The 22,314-nt window shown below is 37.0% G+C and overlaps 1 protein-coding gene across 7 annotated transcripts in view; it reads left to right on the top strand.

Annotated features, from left to right (window-relative positions):
- The window catches only part of MARK1 (microtubule affinity regulating kinase 1), a 120,718-nt gene extending 99,799 nt beyond the window's left edge, over nucleotides 1-20,919 (top strand). For all 7 annotated transcript variants that reach the window (XM_037014251.2, XM_073221919.1, XM_073221918.1 and 4 more), the window contains 5 exons: nucleotides 6,426-6,526; nucleotides 7,781-7,945; nucleotides 8,857-9,108; nucleotides 15,058-15,102; nucleotides 18,813-20,919. In XM_037014251.2, the coding sequence (XP_036870146.1) occupies nucleotides 6,426-6,526; nucleotides 7,781-7,945; nucleotides 8,857-9,108; nucleotides 15,058-15,102; nucleotides 18,813-19,167 (918 nt within the window). In that variant the 3' untranslated portion in view covers nucleotides 19,168-20,919. The remainder of the gene's footprint in view (nucleotides 1-6,425; nucleotides 6,527-7,780; nucleotides 7,946-8,856; nucleotides 9,109-15,057; nucleotides 15,103-18,812) is intronic.
- The last annotated feature ends 1,395 nt before the right edge of the window (nucleotides 20,920-22,314 follow it).

Here is a 22,314-nt window from a genome sequence, read left to right as displayed (position 1 = left end):
TTCCTAACCAATCTGGATGCCTTTTATTTCTTTGTGTTGTCTGATTGCCATGTCTAGGACCTCCAATACTATGTTGAAAAGAAGTGGGGAGAGTGGGCATCCTTGTTTTGTTCCTGATATTAGAGGAAAAGCTTTTAGCTTTTTGCTGTAAAGTATAATGTTGGCTGTGGGTTTGTAGTATATGGCCTTTATTATGTTGAGGTACTTGCCCTCTATACCCATTTTGTTGAGAGTTTTTATTATGAATGGATGTTGAATTTTGTCAAATGCTTTTTCGGCATCTATTGAGATGATCATGTGATTTTTGTCCTTTTTGTGGATGTGGTGGATGATGTTGATAGATTTTTGAAAACTATACCATCCTTGGCTCCCTCCAATAAATCCCACTTGATCATATGGATGATCTTTTTTATGTATTTTTGGTAGATTCATTTCAAGAATGAGTTTGGAAGTATTCCCTCCTATTCTACTTTTTGGAAAACTTTAAGGAGGATGGGTATTAGATCTTCTCTAAACGTTTGATAAAATTCAGCGGTGAAGCCATCTGGTATGTGAGTTTTGTTCTTAGGTAGTTTTTTGATTACCAGTTCAATTTCATTGCTGGTAATTGGTCTGTTCAGATTTTTTGTTTCTTCCTGAGTCAGTCTTAGAAAGTTGTATTTTTCTAGAAAGTTTTCCATTTCTTTTAGGCTTTCCACTTTGTTAGCATATAATTTTTCATAGTATTCTCTAATAATTCTTTGTATTTCTGTGGTGTCTATAGTGATGGATCCTTTCTCATTTCTAATTCTGTTTTTGTGCGTAGACTCTTTTTCTTGGTAAGTCTGGATAGGGGCTTATCTACTTTGTTTATTTTATTGAAGACCTAGCTCCTGCTTTCATTGATTCTTTTATTGTTTTATTCTTCTCAGTTTTATTTATTTCTGCTCTGATCTTTATTATGTCCCTACTTCTACTGACTTTGGGCCTCATTTGTTCTTCTTTTTCTAGTTTCATTAATTGTGAGTTTAGACTGTTCATTTGGGATTGTTCTTCTTTCCTGAGGTAGGCCTGTATTGCTATATACTTTCCTCTCATAACTGCCTCTGCTGCATCCACAGATTTTGTGGTGTTGAGTTATTGTTGTCATTTGTTTCTATATATTGCTTGATCTCTGTTTTTATTTGGTTATTGATCCATTACTTAGGAGCATGTTGTTAAGCCTCCATGTGTTTGTGGGGTTGTTTATTATCTTTGCACAATTTGTTTCTATTTTCATACCTTGTGGTCTGAGAAATTGGTTGGTACAATTTCAATCCTTCTGAATTCACTGCAGCTCTTTTTGTGGCCTACTATGTGATCTTTTCTGGAAAATGTTCCATGTGGACTTGAGAAGAATGTGTATCCTTTTGCTTTTGGGTGGAGAGTTCTGTAGATGTCTTTTAGGTCCAACTGTTCTAATGTGTTGGTCAATGCCTCTGTCTCCTTACTTATTTTCTGTTCTTTAGAGTGAGTGGTTTGTTGAAAGCTCCTAGAAAGAATGCATTGCATTCTATTTCCTCCTTTAATTCTGTTAGTTATTTATTTCACATAAGTAGGTGCTCCTACATTGGGTGCATAGATATTTATAATTGTTATATTCTCTTGTTGGACTGACCCCTTTATCATTATGTAATGTCCTTCTTTGTCCTTGTTATTTTCTTTGTTTTGAAGTCAATTTTGTCTGATACAAGTATTGCAGCTCCTGCTTTTTTCTCCCTGTTATTTGCATGAAATATCTTTTTCCATCCCTTCACTTTTAGTCTGTGTACATCTTAGAGTTTGAAGTGAGTCTTGTAAGTAGCACATAGAGGGTTCTTGCTTTTTTATTAATTCTGTAACTCTGTGTCTTTTGATTGGTGCATTCAATCCATTTACATTTAGGGTGATTATCAATAGATACGTACTTACTGCCATTGCAGGCTTTAGATTCATGGTTACCAAAGGTTCAAGGGCAGCTTCTTTACTATCTAACAGTCTAACTTAACTCACTTATTACACTATTTCAAACATAATATAAAGATTCTTTTTTTTTTCTCCTTTTTCTTCCTCCTCCACCCTTTATCTGTTAGGTGTCATATTGTGTACTCTTTGTGTATCCCTTTACTAACTTTGTGGGTAGCTGATTTAGTTTTGCATTTGCTTAGTAATTAATTGTTTACTTTCTTTACTGTGGTTTTATTTTCTCTGATGACATCTGTTTAGCCTTAGGAGCACTTCCATCTAGAGCAGTCCCTCCAAAATACACTGTAGAGACAGTTTGTGGGAGGTAAATTCCCTTAACTTTTGCTTATGTTTAATCCCTGCCTCAAATTTAAATGATAATCTTGCCAGGTAGAGTATTCTTGGTTTGAGGCCCTTCTGTTTCATTCTCTAAAATATATCATGCCACTCCTTTCTGGCCTGTAAGGTTTCTGTTGAGAAGATGATAGCCTGATGGGTTTTCCTTTGTATGTGATCTTTTTTGTCTCTTTGGCCTGCTTTTAATACTCTGTCCTTGTCCTTGATTTTTACCATTTTAATTATTCTATGTCTTGTTGTTGTCTTCCTTGGGTCCCTGGTGTTGGGAGATCTGTGCACCTCCATGGTCTGAGAGACTATTTCCTTCCCCAGGTTGGAGACGTTTTCAGCAATTATTTCCTCAAAGAGACTTTCTATCCTTTTTTCTCTCTTCTTCTTCTTCTGGTACCCCTATAATGTGAATATTCTTTTGTTTGAATTGGTTGCAGAGTTGTCTTATTGTTCTTTTATTCCTAAAGATCCCTTTTTCTCTCTGTGCCTCAGTTTCTTTGTATTCCTGTTCTCTAATTTCTATTCCATTTACCTTCTTCTCTACCTCTTCTAATCTGCTTTTCAATCCCTCCATTGTGCATTTCATTTTGGATACTGTAGTCTTCAGTTTCTGTCTCTTTCTTGAAGTCCTCCTTGAGATCTTGAATACTTTTTCTATAGCTCCATGAGCATGTTTATGATTTTTATTTTAAATCTTTACCAAGAAGATTGGTGATTTCAGTTTCATGGAGCCCTCTTTCTGGTGTTTGAGGAATTTTGGTTTGAACCAGTTTCTTTTGCCACTTCATATGGCTAATGAATAATATGGAATAATAACTTTGTGTAGGCAGCACCCTCTAGTGCACCTAGAGCATCAAATCTCATTGGTTATGCATGTGTCCTTGGAACAGGCACATTTAAATTTTTGGTAAACACTACCAGAGTAATTCTAATGGTTGGAATAATTTTGTCTTCACAAGTTCATCCATAACTGGATATTACCAATTAAATATTTTGCCCATCTAAGGGTCAAAAAACAAACAAAAAAGATATCCTTTTGTTTTTAATTTACATTTCCCTGACTACAGATGACTTTAAAGGTGTGGCCTGCAAAGCCTAAAATGTTTGCTGCCTGGCTCTTTGCAGAAAAAGTTTGCTGACCCCAAAAGCCAAATGCACAGCTTTAATCTCCTTTCTTTGAGGTAATGTCCCAGAAGGAACTTGAGCATTTAGAATCCAGGCTCTGTCATATTATAAAATATTTATTGAACAAATAAACATTTTTATCAGTGATTCTATTACTTGTCTCTAAAATGGAGTGTAGTGGAAAATATCTAATCCGTTCAAATGGCTTGGCATGGATTCTTACCTTCTGATGGAAAAAAGAAATAATACCCTTAATATATATAGATAACTTGGTGGTTTAATAGTGCTTTTTATAAAATCAGAACCTTTTTTTTAACCAATAGTTAAAGCTCTTGTGAGTATGATTCTATTGACAGTATTACTTAGCATAGTCTAGTATATTGACTTAATGGTGATATTGACAGATGCTGCTTAAAAATGGTCAGTTAATAGCTGTGGGGAGAATTTTGAGTTAAGTAGTTAAATAGATTAATGGTGGGCAAAATTAGTTGGTTACCTGAATCATCTGTTTTATTTTTTATCACCCACAACTATTAAAGACTATAAGTGAGAACTTAGGACTTTTTCTGCAATAATATTCAGGAAAAACAAATGTATTTTTCCCTTTAAGAAATCTTACATGTAGAAGTTAATGGTAAACTCTTGGCTAGCCTAGAAAGTTGGGAACCAAGTTTTGAGTTTTTGAAGATACAAATATGTTAAGCTAGTTTTTTAATCAAAAAGACAATAAAACTTGTAAGTATGTTTTTCAGTATTACTTATGACATGTAGACAATATAAAATACAAAATTTTATGTCTTCTAAGAAAAGTATTAACCAACCCTTTTTTTAAGTAAGGAAAAGGAAGTATTACTTCTTTCAGGGAGACTCCCAAAGATGAAGAATGCTATAATAATTATAAAATATTTCACATAAAAATTATGGTATAATTCTATAAAATACAATCGCTTTAGTATAAAATAAGCCCAAAGGAGTTGTGTATAGGATTTCTTTCTTGTGAAATGCATAAAAATTTATATATCTGCTAAAGAGAAGTTGCCAATCTAGAAAAAGGTCTGCGAGGGTGTTTTTTACCTGGTCCTCAAGTTCTAAACTGAGAGAGCCTTACTAGCTTAGCAGTCACCAGAGCTTTGTAATTTGATCTAAGAAGGTCAATTCTAAAGGTTAATTTTGTAGACAAACTTATGCCACATGGAATCAGTGAGACTCCGTTTCTAGAACTTAACTTCTGGATGATCATTACCTGAGTTTCCCCAGGGAAATAGAATGTGGGGGGAAAAACTGTAGGCTGATGGTGCACCTGAGTCATCAAAGGGGTGAGGCAGGGAGGCAGCACGTGAGGATTAGGAACCCAGAAGGTACAGTTTTAAAGAACAAATTGTTCTCCCCTCACTTTGAGAAGCAAAATAGTGATACTGAAAATAGCCAGAAACATTTGATGGGGAATTTGTTCACAAGTCTGCTAAAACAGTGAAAGCATCCCAATGAGCATTCTTATATTGCTGCATTTGGCGTCTCTTGAGTGATGTTGCAGTCATTTAGTAATCTTCTTGTAGTTTTAGTACTTTTCTGGGTTTTTTTCTTTACTTTCTATTATAAATTTGTGGATCTTTTTCTCTAGACTTTTTAATCTCCAATTTCTCTAGGCAATTAAACCTCCTCAGTAGACAGTAAGAACAAACAGGAAATATTAAAAAATGAGGGATTTATTGGTTAAAAGAAAAGATCGCATATGGGTATGGCTGTTTTAATGCTGACTGACATGGATAGATGCTAAGACTTGTTAGCTGGGAAAGCAGGTAGTGAAACAATGTGTTTCTAACCATAAAATACAGATTACATTTCTAGTTTTTTAAGAACTTTAATGCAAATTCATTTCCTAATAGATTTCTCCATAATCAAACCTGTTTTCTTTGCCTTCATTTAACATAGACAGTATCTAACCTAAATAATGTTTTTAATAACTGAGCCTGTTTTGCTACCATACTTTTATAGTTTTTCATTTATCTTTTTTATGTAACTGGTGACAATTCCTTCCACCTAGGAATCTGTGCTATTGAAAACTTTAAATTTTGTTCACAGTTCTGTTTATATGAGGCTTTTTTTTGCCTCTCCAAACTTAATTTAAGGATATCTATTAACTTTGCAGCCCTCATGAATAAATACATTTTAAGCTAATTGTTTTAAAGAAGAATGAAAGCTGAACTAACCAAAAATACAGAAAGTTTTTCTATTTGAGTAAGGATTAAACAGAAAGATATTTTATTCCTTCTGAAAATTAATTCCTCTGTACTTTAGTACTAGTCAAGATATAGGTAGGCACAACTAGAGTGGTTATAGATCAGTGGCTGAGCGCTCAGTAAGAAGAGGCTTTCTCATGGGAAGGGGATTCCATCCTTTGTGCTTATTCTTTTCTTTTCTCCAGAGCTTCTCAGACTTGGCTTGCCTCCTGGCTAAAACCTGAAACGAGGGCATATTCTCAGAGCGGCACTTCATACTGCTGGTGGCCTCAGCTGGGCATGCCTTTGAACCTGGAGCTTCAGTCTCCTTAACATTACCATTGGTTCTGGGGGTTTCCCAAGCAGGGAAGAATGGCAAGCCATAGGCTTCTAGTGGGCCCACCATCTTCACTGCCGGTTTCCTGTTTGGGATGGTATTTAGCGTGGCATTGTCTCTCGCTCCTAGCCCTATAAAGCTGCCTGTAGCACTCCCCTGCCTCTCTCCCTACCACCAGCTTACAAAGGAGAAAATGAAAGCCCTGCTTTCTTGTTGCTTCCAAACAACTGCCTGCTGCTGTTGCAGGCAGTGAGCTGGTTATGCTTTGCCTTTTCCTCCTACAGTTGGAGAGAGAGCTTGCTAATGTAAGATTCTGATAAATTAAAATTCTACCATGGATTATTATCAAAGTCATTTGCAGCTTAAATTCCTTTCTTTGACCTTCCACAGCTATAGTTAGAATTTTAAAATGACTTTTCTTTTCCTTCTTAAAGAACAATGTATATCCTGGAGGTAGCATGGCAAGAAGGAACACCTATGTCTGTGAAAGGACCACAGATCGATACACAGCACTGCAGAATGGAAAAGACAGCAGGTAAATGGCGTAGTGCCAAGTGATACAGCCTTTGTCGTTGTTCAACATTAGTGCTTTTGCCCAGAGTCATGTAGCTGAGATGGTCAAGAAGAAAGGAAATACAAAATAGTAAGACTGCAACCAGCCATTCTTATGAGGCATCTCCCTTCTGTACCAGAATGGAAGGATGAGAAAATATTTAGGGAAAACGAGAAGTAAATCTCTTAACCTGAAAATCTTAAATACAATCTAATAGTAAGTATTCCCCTGTAACAAAGCAGATCTTACCATCCTAACCTTGTGTTTATAATTTGAATCTTCCTCTCCGTATACCTGCTGCTTCCTCCTCACCTCCCACCCTCTCCTCTCCCCTTCACATCAAGTCATTACTGTATCCACATAATGAAAGCCTTATTTTTCCTTCCTCTACAGAAATGTGGCCATCTCAGCTAGTCACTGAAACTGTACAATCTCAGTGTATTTTATTTTAAATAATAAGTCATATTATTTTTATTAGTCTTTAAAATTTTTAACTTCTTTTCATCATGGGTTGTAAAGACTCTTCATTGATACAGGACAACATAAAATTCTGTTCTTCGTTCCATCCATAGTCATTTCAATAGACTGAACAGACCATTCTTCATTTGCTTCCTCGCGATTAACAGACATGTAAAGCATGTGTTATTATGAGGCGTAGAAAGGTAAATGTCTCTTCCTTAGACATGAGATCCATTGGGCTTGGGAAAAGTTGGGAATTGATTTCCAATTTATTATTCCTTCTATACTAAGTCCTAATCTGCAGCTCGTTTAACCTAAAACAGCTCACCTACTGATTAATGATACGATCTAAAAGTGTTCTGATGATGTTTCCAGAGAGAATGTTTCTGCTGTAGTTATGGGTTCTTCCTGCATAATGAACAGAGAACCACAGCAGCGCATCACAGCAAACTGATTTTTGAAAAGTGAAAAATCTCCAGTCGTAACTGTTTTAGCCCTAAAAATAATTCACACCTTCACAGATTCACATACACAGAGCAAGTGTGTGTGAGAGTTTTTCCATGGAAGATGGTGGTAAATTCACCCTACATTTTTAACAAGAATTTGTTTTATTACTCACTAACACCACTAATGTTAACTATTAACAGTCATGAAAACTGAATTAGTTATTAGTCAATTTAGATTTTTAAAAATCTTGTTCTTAAATTTTAGTAAACTGCAACTTTTCTTCTTTTTTCCATTTCCATGGTCGTCTTTTCGACTATTTTCTGTCGAAAGCCTTATGGAGATGTCCGCGAGTAGCCTGTCTTCTGCAGGTCCTGCTGTGGCCTCTGCTGTCCCCTCAGCACGACCCCGCCACCAGAAGTCCATGTCTGCTTCTGGCCATCCTGTTAAAGTCACACTGCCAACCATTAAAGACAGCTCAGAAGCTTACCGGCCTGGGTAATGTGCTGGCTGCATTTCCGTCTGTTTCTTCAGAATTCTTAAAAATGTAGCACTGTATTAAACTCCATGATAGGCACCCTCACAGTAATAGCTTTCTGAAAAGATGAGTGATTGCGACAGAGGAAGAGTTGAATTTTAAACTTAACTACATCCCTAGCTGTTTTCAAAAATGTTGCTTATAATTTAATTCATTTTCTAGAGGAATTTTCTTTAAGGATTTTAAAGTATTGCTTCCTATTATTTAGGTAAAGTGAGTTTTATGATTTAAAAACAAAAAAGTATGAGACTTGGGATCGAAACTTCTGGGTAATTGTCCTGGCTCCTGCCAGTTACTTGTACTTGATAAAACTGGCCTTTTAGTTTCCCGTCAGTGAAACAAGTGATCTCAAAGAGTCCATTCAGGTATAAAATTTTATGACTATTTTTCTAGTGTTTGTCTATGTCAGGATTTCTCAAACTCAGGAACATCTTTGATAGGTCTGCTAATCATATGAGTGGTGTAATTAGCATTTTGCTACACTGAGTTCTAAATTATAAATAGGACATGATTCTATTCAAATGCTTTTAGGTAAACAATAAAATTTGTGTTCTACTTTGCTGAATGGTTTAAGAGAATAGTAAAAAATGTGTGTGGTGCTTCTAGTTTGGGGCATACCTGATGCTAAAGAGTATTTACCTTTATATCTGTGTCAGTAATTTAATCTTCAGTAACAAATTTTTATAGAATGCATTTAGTTTCAAACTGAAATTGTATCCCTCTGTGATTACCCCATGCATCCTGTATCTAAGGTGAACAAATAAAATAGGCCTGAATAAAAGCAGCCAGAGCAATTTTTTTCTAGTTTTTAGCATGATGAAAGCTTTCTCTGTCCTTATTCTGAATAATATATCTTAATTTGTCCCAACAGTCCGACCCAGAGAGTGCCTGCTGCCTCCCCATCTGCTCACAGTATTAGTGCCTCCACTCCAGACCGAACCCGCTTTCCCCGGGGGAGTTCAAGCCGAAGCACTTTTCATGGTGAACAGCTTCGGGAACGTCGCAGCGCTGCTTACAACGGGCCACCTGCTTCACCTTCCCATGAAACAGGTGCCTTTGCACATGCCAGAAGGGGAACGTCAACTGGTATAATAAGCAAAATAACATCCAAATTTGTTCGCAGGTCAGTACCAGTGAGCATGGTGTTTTGTTTCCTCTAGGAATTATAAAAGAAACTTGTTTTTCTTTTCGTTAGTCTTTATAGTGATTTTCCAAAATGGTGTCAAGACATCTCATTAGGGCTGCTCTTTTACAGAAATTTGAAAGAAAAATAAGGAAGACCAGAAAGTCTTTTGCCTTGAGAGAGAAAGATAATGGAAAAAGGGGGAATTAAAAATTCTATAAAATAGAGTGGAAAGAGCAGAAGTTGACATTAAAAACGTGTTTTAACAAAAAGATTATCCCCTATGTAAAAGACTCGATTTATAAAATGAAATTGAATATGTTTCTATGTAGCCTTCAAAGAATATTTCTTATCTTAAAAATACTTTTAAATTGCCCACTAATCCTGTAGTTTACCTTTTTCTCTCATAAAAATCCTATGTACTGCAGTCCCATAGATTACTCATCTAATTTAACATCATAAAATATTACCATCAAAACTCAGTAAATACAAAATGAATACAAATATAGTAAACTGATAAATAGTAAAAATGTACTGATTTCTAAAAGTAAGCATAAGTATACAGTACAAATTGATTATACAAGTTGCCAAACACAACACAAGTTGATATAATTTGATCTGTTATTAGGTCCTAGAAAAGCCTGCTAATGTCCTGTAGGTACAAAGCAGTGTGCAGGTGCTGCACAGAATGCAAAGACGAATGAGACCACATCTGTGCCCTCCAGATTCATCCACTCCTGACAGAAGCACTCACGTGACCAGCCAGCCATGCTATCAGACAGAATGTGTGCTGACAGAGGTGCAGGGAGCACGCCAGGGGAGCCCCGAGGAAGGCACAGCCTTCCCGGTCTTGGGAGGAGACTAAAGCTCCCTGTCATGTAGTTGTTTGAGCAGATAAGTTATGGGTAAGAAATGATTACACCTGCTTTAAAAAAAATTAAATACTTAGTTTTTAATGTTATTCATGTGCCCAGGATTCAGAGTGGGTGTGGAATAGAGGAGCAGAAGCTTTAGTCTCTTGCCTTTTTATGGCACTATTTATGGACTGAGTTCATGGATTACTTTGCCCAGGGTAACACAGCTGAATTTAAAACTTTAAATACTCAAATCCAGCATCAATTTCTAATCATCTCAAATGATGATTTGTACCAACTGGGCAATTGCTATGCAGCATGACAGCTTGAATAGACTAAGACTGAAAAGCTCACAACAGAGCAGCACGAACTTAGGCAGTATTGCTGGTTGACCATCTGCAGGGTATGTAAGTTAGGCCACCAGTAGTTTCTGCTGTTGGAACTGGGCTATTTAAAGCCATTTTTAAAATGTGATACTTTCTCATGGTTGAGCCAGGGTTAATTTTAAAGTGAAGGAAAATAAGGTGGTGTTTAGTGCTTGATTGCTGATTGTACACTAAGCACTGCACAAAATAATCCTCTTTGTAGTAAAAATATAGATTCTAGAGAGAACATAATAAAAAGCACTGGACAAGAAGTCAGGACAGGATGTGCAAGCAACAAAGTGCCATAGAGGCAGTCTGCTGGGAGTTTAAGTTGAAGGTCATATAGTCATTTAACAAGTATGTAGACCTACTATGTGCTAGACCCTCTATTAGGTGCTATTGATACAGCACTCTATATGGTGAGACTATACATGGCCCCTTCCTTTCTGTAAGCAACTTACTATTTTGCGACATTCCACATAGTTGAAACATCTTCCTCACTTGACTTCTGGTTTTCCTCCTAACTCAAAACTAGCTATCCCTTCCCAGGCTCCTTTGCTGGTTCTGGTTCTTTTCAGGTCCCCTTGCCTTTCCCCCTGACCTCTAATTATCAGGCTGCCCCAGAGAGCCCAGTCCTGGGACACATTCTCCTCTCTGGATAGCCTCACTTTCTTGGTGATCTCACTCTGCCTCATGGCATTAAATTCCGCCTTATATTACCAACTCCCGAACTGGTATCTTTAGCCCAGATCTCTCCTTTTAACTACAGACTCATATATCCAATTGCCTACTCAGCCTCTCTGCTTGGATATATAATAGGCTCTCAAACAGAGTGTGTCCAGAATTCAAGTCCCTATCCTCTTCTGCAAACCTATCCTTCCCTTACTCTTCACCATTTTAGGAGTATCGATGCTGTCCTTCCAGTTGCTCAGACTGTGAGCCTTGACTTATCCTTGACTCCCCCTGATCTCATACCACACATCAGTTCCGTTAGCAAATTGGGTTGCTCTGCCTTCACATTATTTCCAGAATTTAACTGCTTCCATTGCTCCCACCTCTGCCTCCATAATCTAAACCATTATTAATCTTCCACCTTCTAACAGGTCTCCTGGCTTCTGCCCTTGTCCTGTTCTCTTTTCAACAGTGTGAGGCTCACTTGCTTTAATTTTGCTTAGAATATAATTGAAAGGCCCCTAGTGGCCCCCAAGGCCCTGCATATTCTAGCCGCCCATCTGTTCTGACCTCATCTCCCACTCCCCCCTTGCTGGTTCCACGCTAGACACAGTAGGTGTCTGTCTGACTGCCCTGGAGTGCCCTAGGCACACCTGTTCAGGATTCTGGACTTGCTTTTCCTTCCGCCTGGAATCCTCTCCCCATACACCTCCTCCAGGTCTCTGCCGAAGCTCCTTCCTCAGCCCCCTCTTAAAACCCCAGCCTCTTCTTCCCCACACTCCCGTCCCGGATCTGCTCTTCTCCGGAGCACCTAGCACATGTGGAATGGTGTACATGCTGCACTTGTTTGCTTATTGTTGCTTTTTGTCCATCTCCCCAACTAGAAGATGAGCTCCCCAAGAGCAGGGATTTCATTGTTTTCTTGCTTTGTTTTGTGCTGAATGGTGAGTACCTGCTATGACACATAATAGGGCATTCAGTAAACATTTATTGAATGAATAGATGAATAGTGTGGAAGACAATTATAAAAACAAAATTTTAATAAATTCTGGGGTAAGTGCTCTGAGTGAAGCAGGTCCTGAAATGGAGAATAAGTTGGGAGAATCAGAGTGCTCAGAGCTGGCTTCTCAGGGGAGCTGGCATGTAAGCTTCTGCAGTTCCACCATGCACTCATTAAAGTTTGAACAATATCATTTAGTATAGGGCTTTTTTGAGTTGGGGGAGAAGGGAGGGAGGAGATTGTTTGCTCCCCTTTGTTAGCAGTTTGGCAGGGCTTTTTAATGTCTTATTTTTAACATATTTTCATTAACTCTGGATTTGGTTAGAGAAGAGAAAAAAATTCTCAGTTCTCCTCCAGGTCACTTGTCACCATGTGAACAGCTTTAGCTTTACAAGAATGTGTCCACTGCAGCACACAAGGTATTCCCTTATGCAGCATTTTGTAGCTTGAGACTGGGCTATAATACACCACAAATGACTTAGTACAGAAAGACCAGGAAAGCACTGGTTTCAGTACCAGGAAAGAACCTGCTAAGTTCTTCAGCGGCTGACAGACTGGAAAAGCCATTGATCTTTCTGCATTTGCGCATATTGAACTTTTTGGGAGTCTTGGAGATAAACTAGGGAATTTCCCAATGCCCAGGAGATACTGCAGCCTTATTATCTAATATTCTCAGCCCAGCTCTCAGCCCTTCCCACAAGTCTCTTCTTCGGCATCCACCATGGGTTCAAGCCCTGCCTTTCTCTCTGTTTCCTTTGCCTTCCCCTCTCCTCTGTGCCTAGAGCCTGGAGACATGGAGCCCACACACTGATAGCCCCGTGCGGCCAGCACCACAGCTGGGGGTACTCGTGGGGGGCTGACTCTTGAGTGCAGCTGGGGAGTCAAGACACCTCACAGACTTTGGGGCCAATGAAGCTGATGAGCCACTGAATGCTTAAAAAGATGAAAAAATTTTATTTGGAAAAAAGTAAAGAAATTTGGGTTGCTGAGCTTTAAGAGGGGAAGGATAAGAATAATTCAGAGTTAATCATCCATGTATTTGCAAATCATTATTATGAAAAAGAAGCCAGTTAGTAGTTCCCTTGATAGTAAGAAGGCTGTTCACTGAAATGACCACATGAGAAAGCCTTTTAATGGTCTTAGGAAAGAACTTCCCAGTTAGGGAGGGAGGATGTAGATGTACTGTTGAGAAGTCTAAAAAGCATTTGGAACCATTTGCTTCGGGTAGGTTCTATATAACTACTGTGTAAACTGGAGATTATATCAAACCATACGATTTTTCAGAGCTAGAACATAACTCATTCTTACCTAGAAAATAACCAAATTAGTTCAATTGATTACATAATGCCAATCTATGTGATATTTGGCTTTTTTAAGTTGTAAGTGTTGGAGAGTCATGCTATGCCACAAATGCTGTCACAGCCAGCCATGCTTCCTATAGCCCCAGCTATCCCACTGTGGCTACGCACTCACTGAACAGGATTGTTCCGGTCAGTGTCCCCAGTGGCATCCAGGACAGCAGGAACAGGGTATGGGGAACAACGTGCTGAGGCGTCGCCGTTTCAACAATTACAGTGGGAGAAGTAGAGTCTAGGGAGTGTTTCATTCCTAATACCTGAAGTTCAGTGGCAGTGAAATACGTGCCTGCCAACAGTGATTTACAACACAGAGTATAAATAGGACAGAAAAGTCTAGTGAGATGGATGCCCCTTCCTAAGAAAGGAATCTCGTCTCAGCAGGAATCAATAGCATTACTATCTCTTACCCAACTGGTGGACTGCCCTTATATATCAGTACGTCTACATGTAGCTGAAATGTACATTTCAATGTTTTATTTTGATGTGCTATAATAAAAATAGATTTGTGTAGTAGGCATTTAATTTTTTATTATACTTTTCAATGGAAATGCCGATTATTAAAAATAGAAATTTAAGAAACTGCATTTGAATATGAGAATACACCCTACTATCCTTTTTGGTTCAGGTTGGAAAGTGGTTTTTACACAATATGTTGTTTGTCAAGAAAGGCCTAGAGTAAAAGACACTGAGAAGCATAAGGTATTCATATTTTTAAACACCAGTTGAAATTTTAGAGCTTAGTGTGTGGATGTGTTTTATTAATTTGGGGGTTGAGGATAGTGTTACTAATTTTATTCCTCTGCATTCATTCTACATAAACAATATAAATGTTTCTGGAATGGTTAAGACATTGAGAAAACATTAACTTAAGAGTTCAAGTTGGTCATTGTTCCCAGCTATTTAATAGTAGTTTGCCTCTATCACAAGCCATCTCTTAATATATTTAAACTGGTATGTAACTTGATATTCTTATGAAAATATTATTGTTAAAAATGACAAAGTAGTTAAGTTTTTGGTAGGCTTAAAAATATTACATTCAGCAAAAGGACAACTGGTAGAGTTTTCCCGGTTTTACATCACAGGTGGCTATCCAGGTAAGATCAATGTTTCTGTTTAAGATTGATTTCATGTTTTACACTGACCTGCTTGGGTAAGTTGTTGGTTTGCTGTAATAGTTTATCATGTGCATGAACCATTAGTATAACTTCTGAAATAAGTTAATTGCTTATTTAAAAATTGGTATTTATTTTCAGAAATACTTATTAATGTGTTGTGCTTTATTTCTAACTCCAAGGTTGATTTATATATTTTCTAAATTGAGCGACTACTAGAATTATGTTTAATAACAAATATGAATTCAGATCTTGTCAATAATTATTAAATAGTTGTAACTTTAGACTGAACTAAACTAAATCAACACATAAATTGTGACTTTAAAATCATGGCTAGGAATTGGAAGTCATGTTAAAAAAAATCCTACATTGTCAGCTAGTATCTCTATAACAATACACAGTAGACGCTCAATAAATACAGTTGTATGGTTCTGATGAAAAACAAGAAATAGTATTAGACTGACTAGTAAAAGAAAACTGTCATGTTAGAAGTGTGCTTACTAAGTTAATTTTTAAATCATTTTAGATGTACATTTTCTTGATATATTTTTCACTCTTATTAAATCTCAACCTTCACTTTGTTTTGAGGGATCCAAGTGAAGGCGAGGCCAGTGGCAGAACCGACACCTCAAGGTGAGGAGCCACTCAGCTACTTCGCTGCTAGGTTCCCCGTGAATGAAAACGTACTCTGGAAATACGTAGAACACTGAATTAACGTGAATAGAACTAAAAACTAGAGAGCATGTATATTTAAAATTTTTATATTGGGTGGGTTTTCCTAATGTTGCCTAGCTTTTAATTAAGTTTAAGCTAATTAACTTTAGGTTTGTGTTTTCTGAACATCATTTTGAATTGTATGCTTTGTAAAGAAATAGCCTTTCTGTCCTACAAAATATGTTTTAGCAGAAGAATTAATAGATTGAAACATATTGATCCCTTTCTCGCTAAAATGATGTAGTGAACTTAGTTGTAGTCAAATAACAGAACACTGCGGAACCCAAATATGGAGGAACACTTGATATTAGTAGTATATTTTAAGCGAGTATTCAGTTGCAGGCCACATTTAAAAGCTCCCATCCTGATGTACCTTATGGTTTTTTGACATTGAGCAGTGCTTGGGTATTTGTTCTTACAGCTGGTCCCAGACTTGAGCCCAGTCAGAATCAGGTGGAGGGCTTGACAGAGCAGATGACTGAGTTCCACACCCGGGGCGTGTGCTTTGCCGGGAGGGCCAGGCACTGATGCTGCTGGTCTGGGGACCACATTAATGCCGTATTAGAACTTGTGTTCATATGTATAAATGGGGGATTTAAGAAACAAAAGCATTAAGATTATTTTGAGTGTACACCAGCATTGAGGGATACAGTATAACTCTTAGACTGTGACAAGCAGTTTCTCAGTAGGACAAATGCCCTGGCTTCATTCAAGAATGATTTTTGATCAGCTCAATAGAAACCTCAATTTCTACTTTTTAAAATTGTTTGAAATATAAAACATAATGAGCTTTGGAAAACTTTAGTAAGCATTCCCATGTAGTCTTTTTTACAAACTGTGCTATGCTTATGTTTAGTTATAATAGTTGAACTGTTTTCTTTATTGAGCGAGGTACCTGAGTCACCATGGTGGGAAGCCAAAGAGAAGCGGGACAAATATTTTTCACTTTCTTCGACTGTTAAAGGAGCACGAAGTACTTTTGGGGTGTAGCTCCTCCCTCATTTCATCATCATTTGTGTCCCCTTCTTACACCTCCTCCTGTCTGAGGCATTTAATAGCATGTAGTGTCACTGGTGGCCGCTGATACTGCAATTAATCTGCACGCATTTTATCCTTTTAATGTCGCTATGTGTCCCGTTTGTTTTTGTTTGGTTGTTGCTGGGTTTTGTTTTTTTAGCTTTTGAACAAACTTATTAAATATCTACTATCTATAAGTCCTCACAAAACCAGGTGGAAAGTATCCATTTTACAGATGAAGACACAGAGTGGAGCATAGGTGGGACTGAACCAGTTCTAATGAGGTTCTGCCATATCCGAGAGATGGCAGGGCATGATGGGGGAAAGCGCAGGCTCTCCGGCCAGACTGCATGGGTTTGAGCTGTGTTCTACCGCTCACCTAGCCATGTGACTCTAGGAAGTTGCTCTAACTCTTCGTGCCCACATTTCCTCATTCTGACTGCCTCCTAGGATTGTTGCGGAGGGGTAAATGAGTTAACTAATACATGTGAGGCATTTAGGACAGTTCCTGGCTCCTAGTAAGTGCTCAGTAAATGCCAGCTGTTTCTGTTAGTATCAGCATTGCCAGGAGCTTTCTACTGTTAGTGTTACAACAGATGATGCCTTTGAGTGCATGTAGGAAAACAGTCTGTGTGCCTGTTGTCTTAAAGGCACCAGGCTTCCTTTGTGGAATGGCAGGAAAACTAGACTTGAAATAAAACACCTGATTTCTAGCCTTGGCTTTACAACTCATTAGTTCTGTGACCTTAGAAAAATAACCTAACTTCCTAGGCATCAGTTCTGTTTTTAAAATGAGTGTTTGATCAAGTGATCTCTTGGGTCCCTTACAACCCTAGCATGCTGATTGCATAACCTGAGTTGTACATGTGGTCTTGAAACGACTCTGGTTGGATCTGTGCACCCATAGAGGCCTGTGTTATAGTGGCTTAGATTGAATAAGCAAAAAGAGAATCATAGAGACTTTGAAATAAATACTGTTCACACTTATTTAATAGTCTTCAGAAATTTATTTTCTCTTCTTACTTCCTTATTTTCTCAAGTTGCATAATTTGCGGAGCATTGGGGATACCTAGGAATGGAGGAAAACACATATAAATGTATACATGAATATATATTATATAATAATATTGATATAAAATGTATATAAATCCAAAATATTTATATGGGTTATAAACTTTAAAAGTATATATATCTATACTATATAGATAGATAGATAGATAGATATCATTTCTTTAAAGTACATGTGAGAAAGGTTAACAAGTTAAAATTACAACATCTATATTTGAATAATTACTCAACAAATTTAATCATAGAGTCTTCTGAATCATAAATAATCTAATGATTTTACCTTTCTATGATTATTTGAAAAAGGTTTTCTGGTTCTACATTATTTGTGGGAAACCTATAATAAGGGAAGTTCAATAAGGTTGATTCATTTAATAAATATGTGTTAATCATTCACTATGTGCCCAGCCCAGTTCTAGGGGCCTGATATATGTCAGTAGGCAAAATAGACAAAATTCCTTGCCCTCCTAGAATTTACAGTCTAGTGATACAGTCAGACAGTAAATAATAAGCATAATAAATGAATTAAATAGTACATGAGAATGTGACAGGTACTATAGAGGAAAAAATAGAGCAGGGTAACCAGGATGGTCCATGCCAGGATAGGATTTGGGGGTGCAAGAGAATGGCTGATTAGAGTAGACTGCATAGAGAAAGTGAGCAGAGACTTGAAGTACATTAAGAGCGTTAGTCATGCAACTACCTGAAGGAAAAGCATTCCTGGCAGAGGGAACAGCCTGTGTAAACGCCTTCAGGCAAGAACATATGTTGTATATTCAAGGAGTAGCATGGAAGCCAGTGTGTCTTGATAGGGTAAGTGGGGAGGAAAACAATAGGAGGTGAAGTGTTGGGATGGGGATTGGAGTTTAGGTCATGTGGAGCTTTGTAGACTACTTTTCGGATATCGTTAGCCAAACATTGAAGCCATTAGAGGAACTGACATCTCCGCTCCTGTGTGTGGTACGACCTCGCTGCCTTTGCTTCTCTTCAACCCAACATTCTTTCTCAACATTATCAAGTATAAATAATCCCTCTAGCTATTACTACTCTCTGGTCCCCAGTTTTTCTCCTACCCAAAAAGGATAGAAAAAGGAAAATTTCATTTATATTTCAAAATTATGTGTTTATAAGCAGAATGCTAGTGGTCTCTGTTTTGTATAAAAGTGCAGAAGAGAGAGAATCTGCTTTTGCAAACTTTAAAAGAGAAATACGGAAAGAACTGAGGAAGTATTAAGTTCTTCATTTTTAGCTGCAAACTTGTTTACCACAAACAAATGTATTTAAGGAAATATGCCATTTTAGATAGAAGATATTAGTAAAAGTAAAAACAGATGGTGTCCTGGGATCTCTTTTTGTAACAGCAAGATGACATAAATGTTTGTATCTACCTGAAGGTAGTCTGCAAATTGGGTAGTTTTATTAGTCACTGAATTATGACCACTTCTATATGTGTTTAGAATTGTGCCACTTCGATTTTGTATGTGTTTAGATTTCTTTACTGAATGAGATTTTTGTTTTCATTCTTCCCCTTTGCCCTCTTATTCCAGAATTACATCAGGGGAACCAAAAGAGAGAGACAAGGAAGAGGGTAAAGATTCCAAGCCACGTTCCTTGCGGTTCACCTGGAGCATGAAGACCACTAGTTCAATGGACCCCAATGACATGATGAGAGAAATCCGCAAAGTGTTAGATGCCAACAACTGTGATTATGAACAAAAAGAGAGGTTTTTGCTTTTCTGTGTCCATGGAGATGCTAGACAGGATAGCCTTGTGCAGTGGGAGATGGAAGTCTGCAAGTTGCCACGGCTGTCACTTAACGGGGTCCGCTTCAAGCGAATATCTGGGACATCTATTGCCTTTAAGAACATTGCATCTAAAATAGCAAATGAGCTTAAGCTGTAAAGAAACTCACATTTACAGAATCAGGGAAGATACATCCATATCTGAGGTACAGTTTTTGAATGTACTGGTATTACCTAACGTGATTGGCCTGTGAATCTCCCCATGTAGTATTTGCCCTTAATGCAATAAGGTTATACATAGTTCTGAACTGTAAAATTAAAGTCAGTGTGAACTATAATAAATACTTGTAGCTAAAAAAGTAGGTTCACATGTACAGGTAAGTATATTGTGTATTTCTGTTCATTTTCTGTTCATAGAGTTGTATAATAAAGCAGATCATTGCTTAAAAACTTGTATAGTTGTCTAGATTTCTGCACATAAATATATGTTTGATTCTTTCAGTTGAAAATGTTCTTCCCTGTTATTTACATTCTGGTGGGTTTTTAGAATTCTTACCTCCATCATGTAATTTTGAAAACTGTGTCCAGAATTAAAAGTGCACAGAAATAATCTTTAAAATTGTAGCATGGACTTCTAAAAATTATTTTCAAATCACATTTAAATTTAAACCAGAAGCTGGTAAATAGATCAGCTTAATTATACACAGAATTATTCCTGCTTATCTTTGCTCTTATCCTTGCTATCAGACAAGGTTTAGCTGAAAAGAAACAGATGTTGACAGTGTTGGCACTTAGAATTTTTCTGATAAAGTACATGAAAATAATAATAGCTTTGCTTTGAGTTAACTAAGAAGTACTGTGGAAGAAGTTAACCTACATCAAATTTCTTTTGGACTTTAAAGTGTTTCTGGCCCACTGCTAACTGTAGCAGCAAAATTAAAAAGAATCATTACTTCATCTGGCTATTATATTGTAAGACATCACTTAGGTTTGCCGCCTTCCAGATACCGCACTGTAATTGCGGACATGATACTGGGACTGTTTCATAGCACAAACTCACCTTTACAGTGTTGATCAATGCATCAGTTAAGAAATAATGCCACCTCAGGAATTAACTGGCATTGGGAACATTTGCCTCATTCTCCTCCCATCCTCTTCATCCACCCCTGACACAGTAATATCTGTAAGTACTTAAGAGACTTTTGAGCAGAATGTACTATTTATAGCAGTATATATTATTGATTTATGCTTATGTGGTTGTTCAGTTTGTCCCCATGTAGCCTATTTGTTTTTAATATTTTTCCAGATTTCTTGTATTTATTCCACATCATTATGCCTATAATGTGCAGCTTTGTAACTGGGCATTTGCCTACTTTCTTTTCATAATTAGTGACATATGCGATGTAAAACCACTATGAAGGTACATTTTAATACTTGTTATTTTATATTGAATTAGCCTTGGAGGTTGACTGTGCAATGTTATTTAATGTTGTAATTACTGTAATATCAACATATGGGCCCCATCTGCACACTCCTGAGAAATAGAAAGTGTATTCAAATTTTATCAGTTTAAAGGAAAATAAAGCTGTGATAAATACTGTAATTCTAACCTACGTTAGGAAGCTCTAAGTGCAGGTCATGTGCCATTCCATAATGGCTTCCAGACTAGGGTGAACTTTACATTCTGTACTGTACTGTGATGTAGCTTTCTTCTGTAACAGTTCTGTTCTAAAATGAAGTGTATTTTGCCTTAGCAAAAGATGGTGTTTGGAAAAAACAAATTGTGTAGCCCCTTTTTAACCTAGTGTTCATTCAAAGAAAAATGATGCGAATCTTTATTCATTTTCACTGGTGCACACTGAAATTTTACTTGAATAGTTCTCATAATAAAGCACTTGTCTTTTGCTCTTTATCAGAATGTGAACTACCTGCTTTCTAAGTACAAAAATATTCTGAATGGGGAGTTTATGTCATGTGTTATAATATAGTTGACAGGGGTGAGGCTATGTAGGTTTATCAAAATGTCATTATGACAAGAAAAATTTAATCTTTTTATAGAAATTAGACATCACAACTAATAAAATAGACATCATAACTTTTCCAAGGTAGAAACTGGTATTTTTTACATTTTCTCACCTCTGGTTAACTCTTATGTGTTTGTGGCAAAGAATTTTACTTGAATATTTTTTATGAAATAAAAATGAAATCTTGGTATTTACCTTAGATTTTTTTTCCTATTTTATAAAAAAAACATAAGTATATTTTTGAAGATTTATAGGAATTTTACAGTATATTTGCATAAATACCAGTTTTTGTTCACTGGCCATATGATAATAGGATTTCCTTGGTTTCTGTTTACTACTTGATATAACATCAATTTAATTACATTAAATTATTTTGTAGAGACTGGAGCACTCTTTAATTTGATAAATAAAAGTTTGGTAAGTAATAAAAAATATTCTCTAAGGTAAGATTTGATTTAAAACCCAAAATACCTTATTGTGAAGTGATTTTCACCAATAGTACCATTTCATAGTGTAGGCAACAAGAATAATGTGATGAGTGAGTCACCAGTTTACTGTAAATAAGTGATTCTGTCAGCATGTATAAATTAATCAAGATGATCTCTGCCTTCATTTTTCAAATATCTATTGAGGTACCTACTATGTCTTAAGTTACACTAAAGAATTGTTAAAAGATGGTTCTTACTTCTCCAAGATTTTGGTCCATTTGGCAAGGCAAAATGTAAACACACCCGAACTGGAAGCAATGGAAGTGCTCTAATAAGCACTGACAATAGATGCTGCAGGAATTCAGAGAAGGGTGAGTTTCCTATGAATATGAGAAAGGCCTTTTGAGGGATTTGAGGATGGATAAAATTTAGACGGCAGAACTGAAAAGACCAGAACATGTGAGGAAAGGCTTGAAGTTAGTAATGGCTATAAGACACATGTTAGAAATGAATCACTAATTCTAGGAAATAGTAGGGTACACACAGGTTGATTAATAGCAGATTATGGAGAGCAGTGATTGGCATCCTGAGCTTGGACTTCATCTGTGTTTCAAGGGGAGCAGTTGGGAGGCTTTTCAAGCCAAGGAAGTGCCTAATAAAGTGCTTATAAAAGAAGAGTAACTCATTAATTCAGTAACTTTGTTGAGTGCCAAAGTATAATAGAAATTTGTAGGCAGATTTAAGTCTAGAGATAGGAAAATCTTTCAGAGGCTACTGGCAATAAAGCAAACATTAAATAGCTTAGATAGAGGTGGTTTACACAAGATTGAAAAGGGGTATATTTTGGAGACATTT

The sequence above is a fragment of the Manis javanica genome, chromosome 14 (assembly GCF_040802235.1).
Source record: "Manis javanica isolate MJ-LG chromosome 14, MJ_LKY, whole genome shotgun sequence".
Taxonomy (NCBI): Eukaryota; Metazoa; Chordata; class Mammalia; order Pholidota; family Manidae; genus Manis; species Manis javanica.
Note: the sequence above shows the minus strand (reverse complement) of the source record. Positions and strands in the feature narration are given on the sequence as shown.